This window comes from Emiliania huxleyi (genome assembly GCF_000372725.1).
Source record: "Emiliania huxleyi CCMP1516 unplaced genomic scaffold EMIHUscaffold_113, whole genome shotgun sequence".
Taxonomy (NCBI): Eukaryota; Haptophyta; order Isochrysidales; family Noelaerhabdaceae; genus Emiliania; species Emiliania huxleyi.
In genome coordinates this window covers 429,269-430,671 of record NW_005201613.1, presented here as the reverse complement: position 1 = coordinate 430,671, position 1,403 = coordinate 429,269, and the positions used below count along the sequence as shown (strand labels likewise).

At 70.2% G+C, this 1,403-nt stretch overlaps 1 protein-coding gene across 1 annotated transcript in view; it reads left to right on the top strand.

Annotated features, from left to right (window-relative positions):
* Window positions 1–178: 178 nt before the first annotated feature.
* EMIHUDRAFT_223963 (hypothetical protein) overlaps window positions 179–1,403 on the top strand; it is a gene marked incomplete at both ends in the record, with an annotated part of 12,552 nt that continues 11,327 nt past the window's right edge. Inside the window, 3 exons of the mRNA XM_005791450.1 lie at window positions 179–399; window positions 523–780; window positions 904–1,138. Coding sequence (XP_005791507.1) covers window positions 179–399; window positions 523–780; window positions 904–1,138 — 714 coding nt within the window. The remainder of the gene's footprint in view (window positions 400–522; window positions 781–903; window positions 1,139–1,403) is intronic.

Sequence of the window (1,403 nt, the reverse complement as noted above, 5' to 3'; positions counted from 1 at the left end):
ATATGACTGGCAGTACACTTGCTGCTTCGACTTTGACCGGCCACCGTCGCTGCCGCCAGTCCCGCCCTACCCGCCAGCCCTGGCCCCCGCTCCGCCGCCGGCGTCGCCACCGTCTCCCTGCGTCCACGACGACAGCAAGTGCTCGAGCGACGGCGACGACTGCTGGGCGGACCCGAACATGGAGGCGCAGACCTGCAGCGACGGCTACACCGCCAGCCCTCACCCCGACGAGCCTCGGAGCGACGGCCGCTACACCTGCTACCCGCCTCACTGCCGCTGCGACGCGTCCAAGTGCTCGAGCGGCTTTGACGACTGCTGGACGACTGCTGGCACGCCAGACGATGAGGAACAGACGTGCCGCGACGGCTACTTGCCGATCGCGACCAATGACTGGGGGCTGTACACCTGCTGCTTCGACTTCGACCAGCCGCCGTCGCTCCCGCCGCTGCCGCCGTTCCCGCCAGGCCTGGCCCCCTCTCCGCCACCATCGCCCCCGCCGTCTCCCTGCGTCCACGACGACAGCAAGTGCTCGAGCGGCGGCGACGACTGCTGGGCGGACCCGAACATGGAGGCGCAGACCTGCAGCGACGGCTACACCGCCAGCCCTCACCCCGACGACCCTCGGAACGAAGGTCGCTACACGTGCTACCCGCCTCACTGCCGCTGCGACGCGTCCAAGTGCTCGAGCTACGGCAACGACTGCTACGCGGACGGCACGCCAGACGGTGAGGCGCAGACGTGCCGCGACGGCTACTTGCCGATTGCGATCCGCGACTGGCAGTACACCTGCTGCTTCGACTTTGATCAGCCGCCGTCGCTGCCGCCGCTCCCGCCGTTCCCGCCTGGCCAGGCCCCCGCTCCGCCACCATCGCCCCCGCCGTCTCCCTGCGTCCACGACGACAGCAAGTGCTCGAGCGGCGGCGACGACTGCTGGGCGGACCCGAACATGGAGGCGCAGACCTGCAGCGACGGCTACACCGCCAGCCCTCACCCGGACGAGCCTCGGAACGAAGGTCGCTACACGTGCTACCCGCCTCACTGCCGCTGCGACGCGTCCAAGTGCTCGAGCCGCGACGGCGACGACTGCTACGCGGACCTGAGGTACGAGGCGCAGACGTGCCGCGACGGCTACTTGCCGGTCGCGATCCGCGACTCGCAGTACACCTGCTGCTTCGACTTTGACCAGCCGCCGTCGCTGCCGCCGCCGCCGCCGCTGCCGCCGTTCCCGCCAGGCCAGGCCCCCGCTCCGCCCCCTCCTGAGTGTGCTGCTCGCGGCTACGAGTATGTCGGGTGCAACTGCGACCCGGCTTCTGAATGCTCGCCGTGAGGCTCGAGCTCAGGCGGCGACTGCTGCGGGGACGACGGCGGCTACTGCGGCAGCGAGTGGGTCTCGACGGACGCAT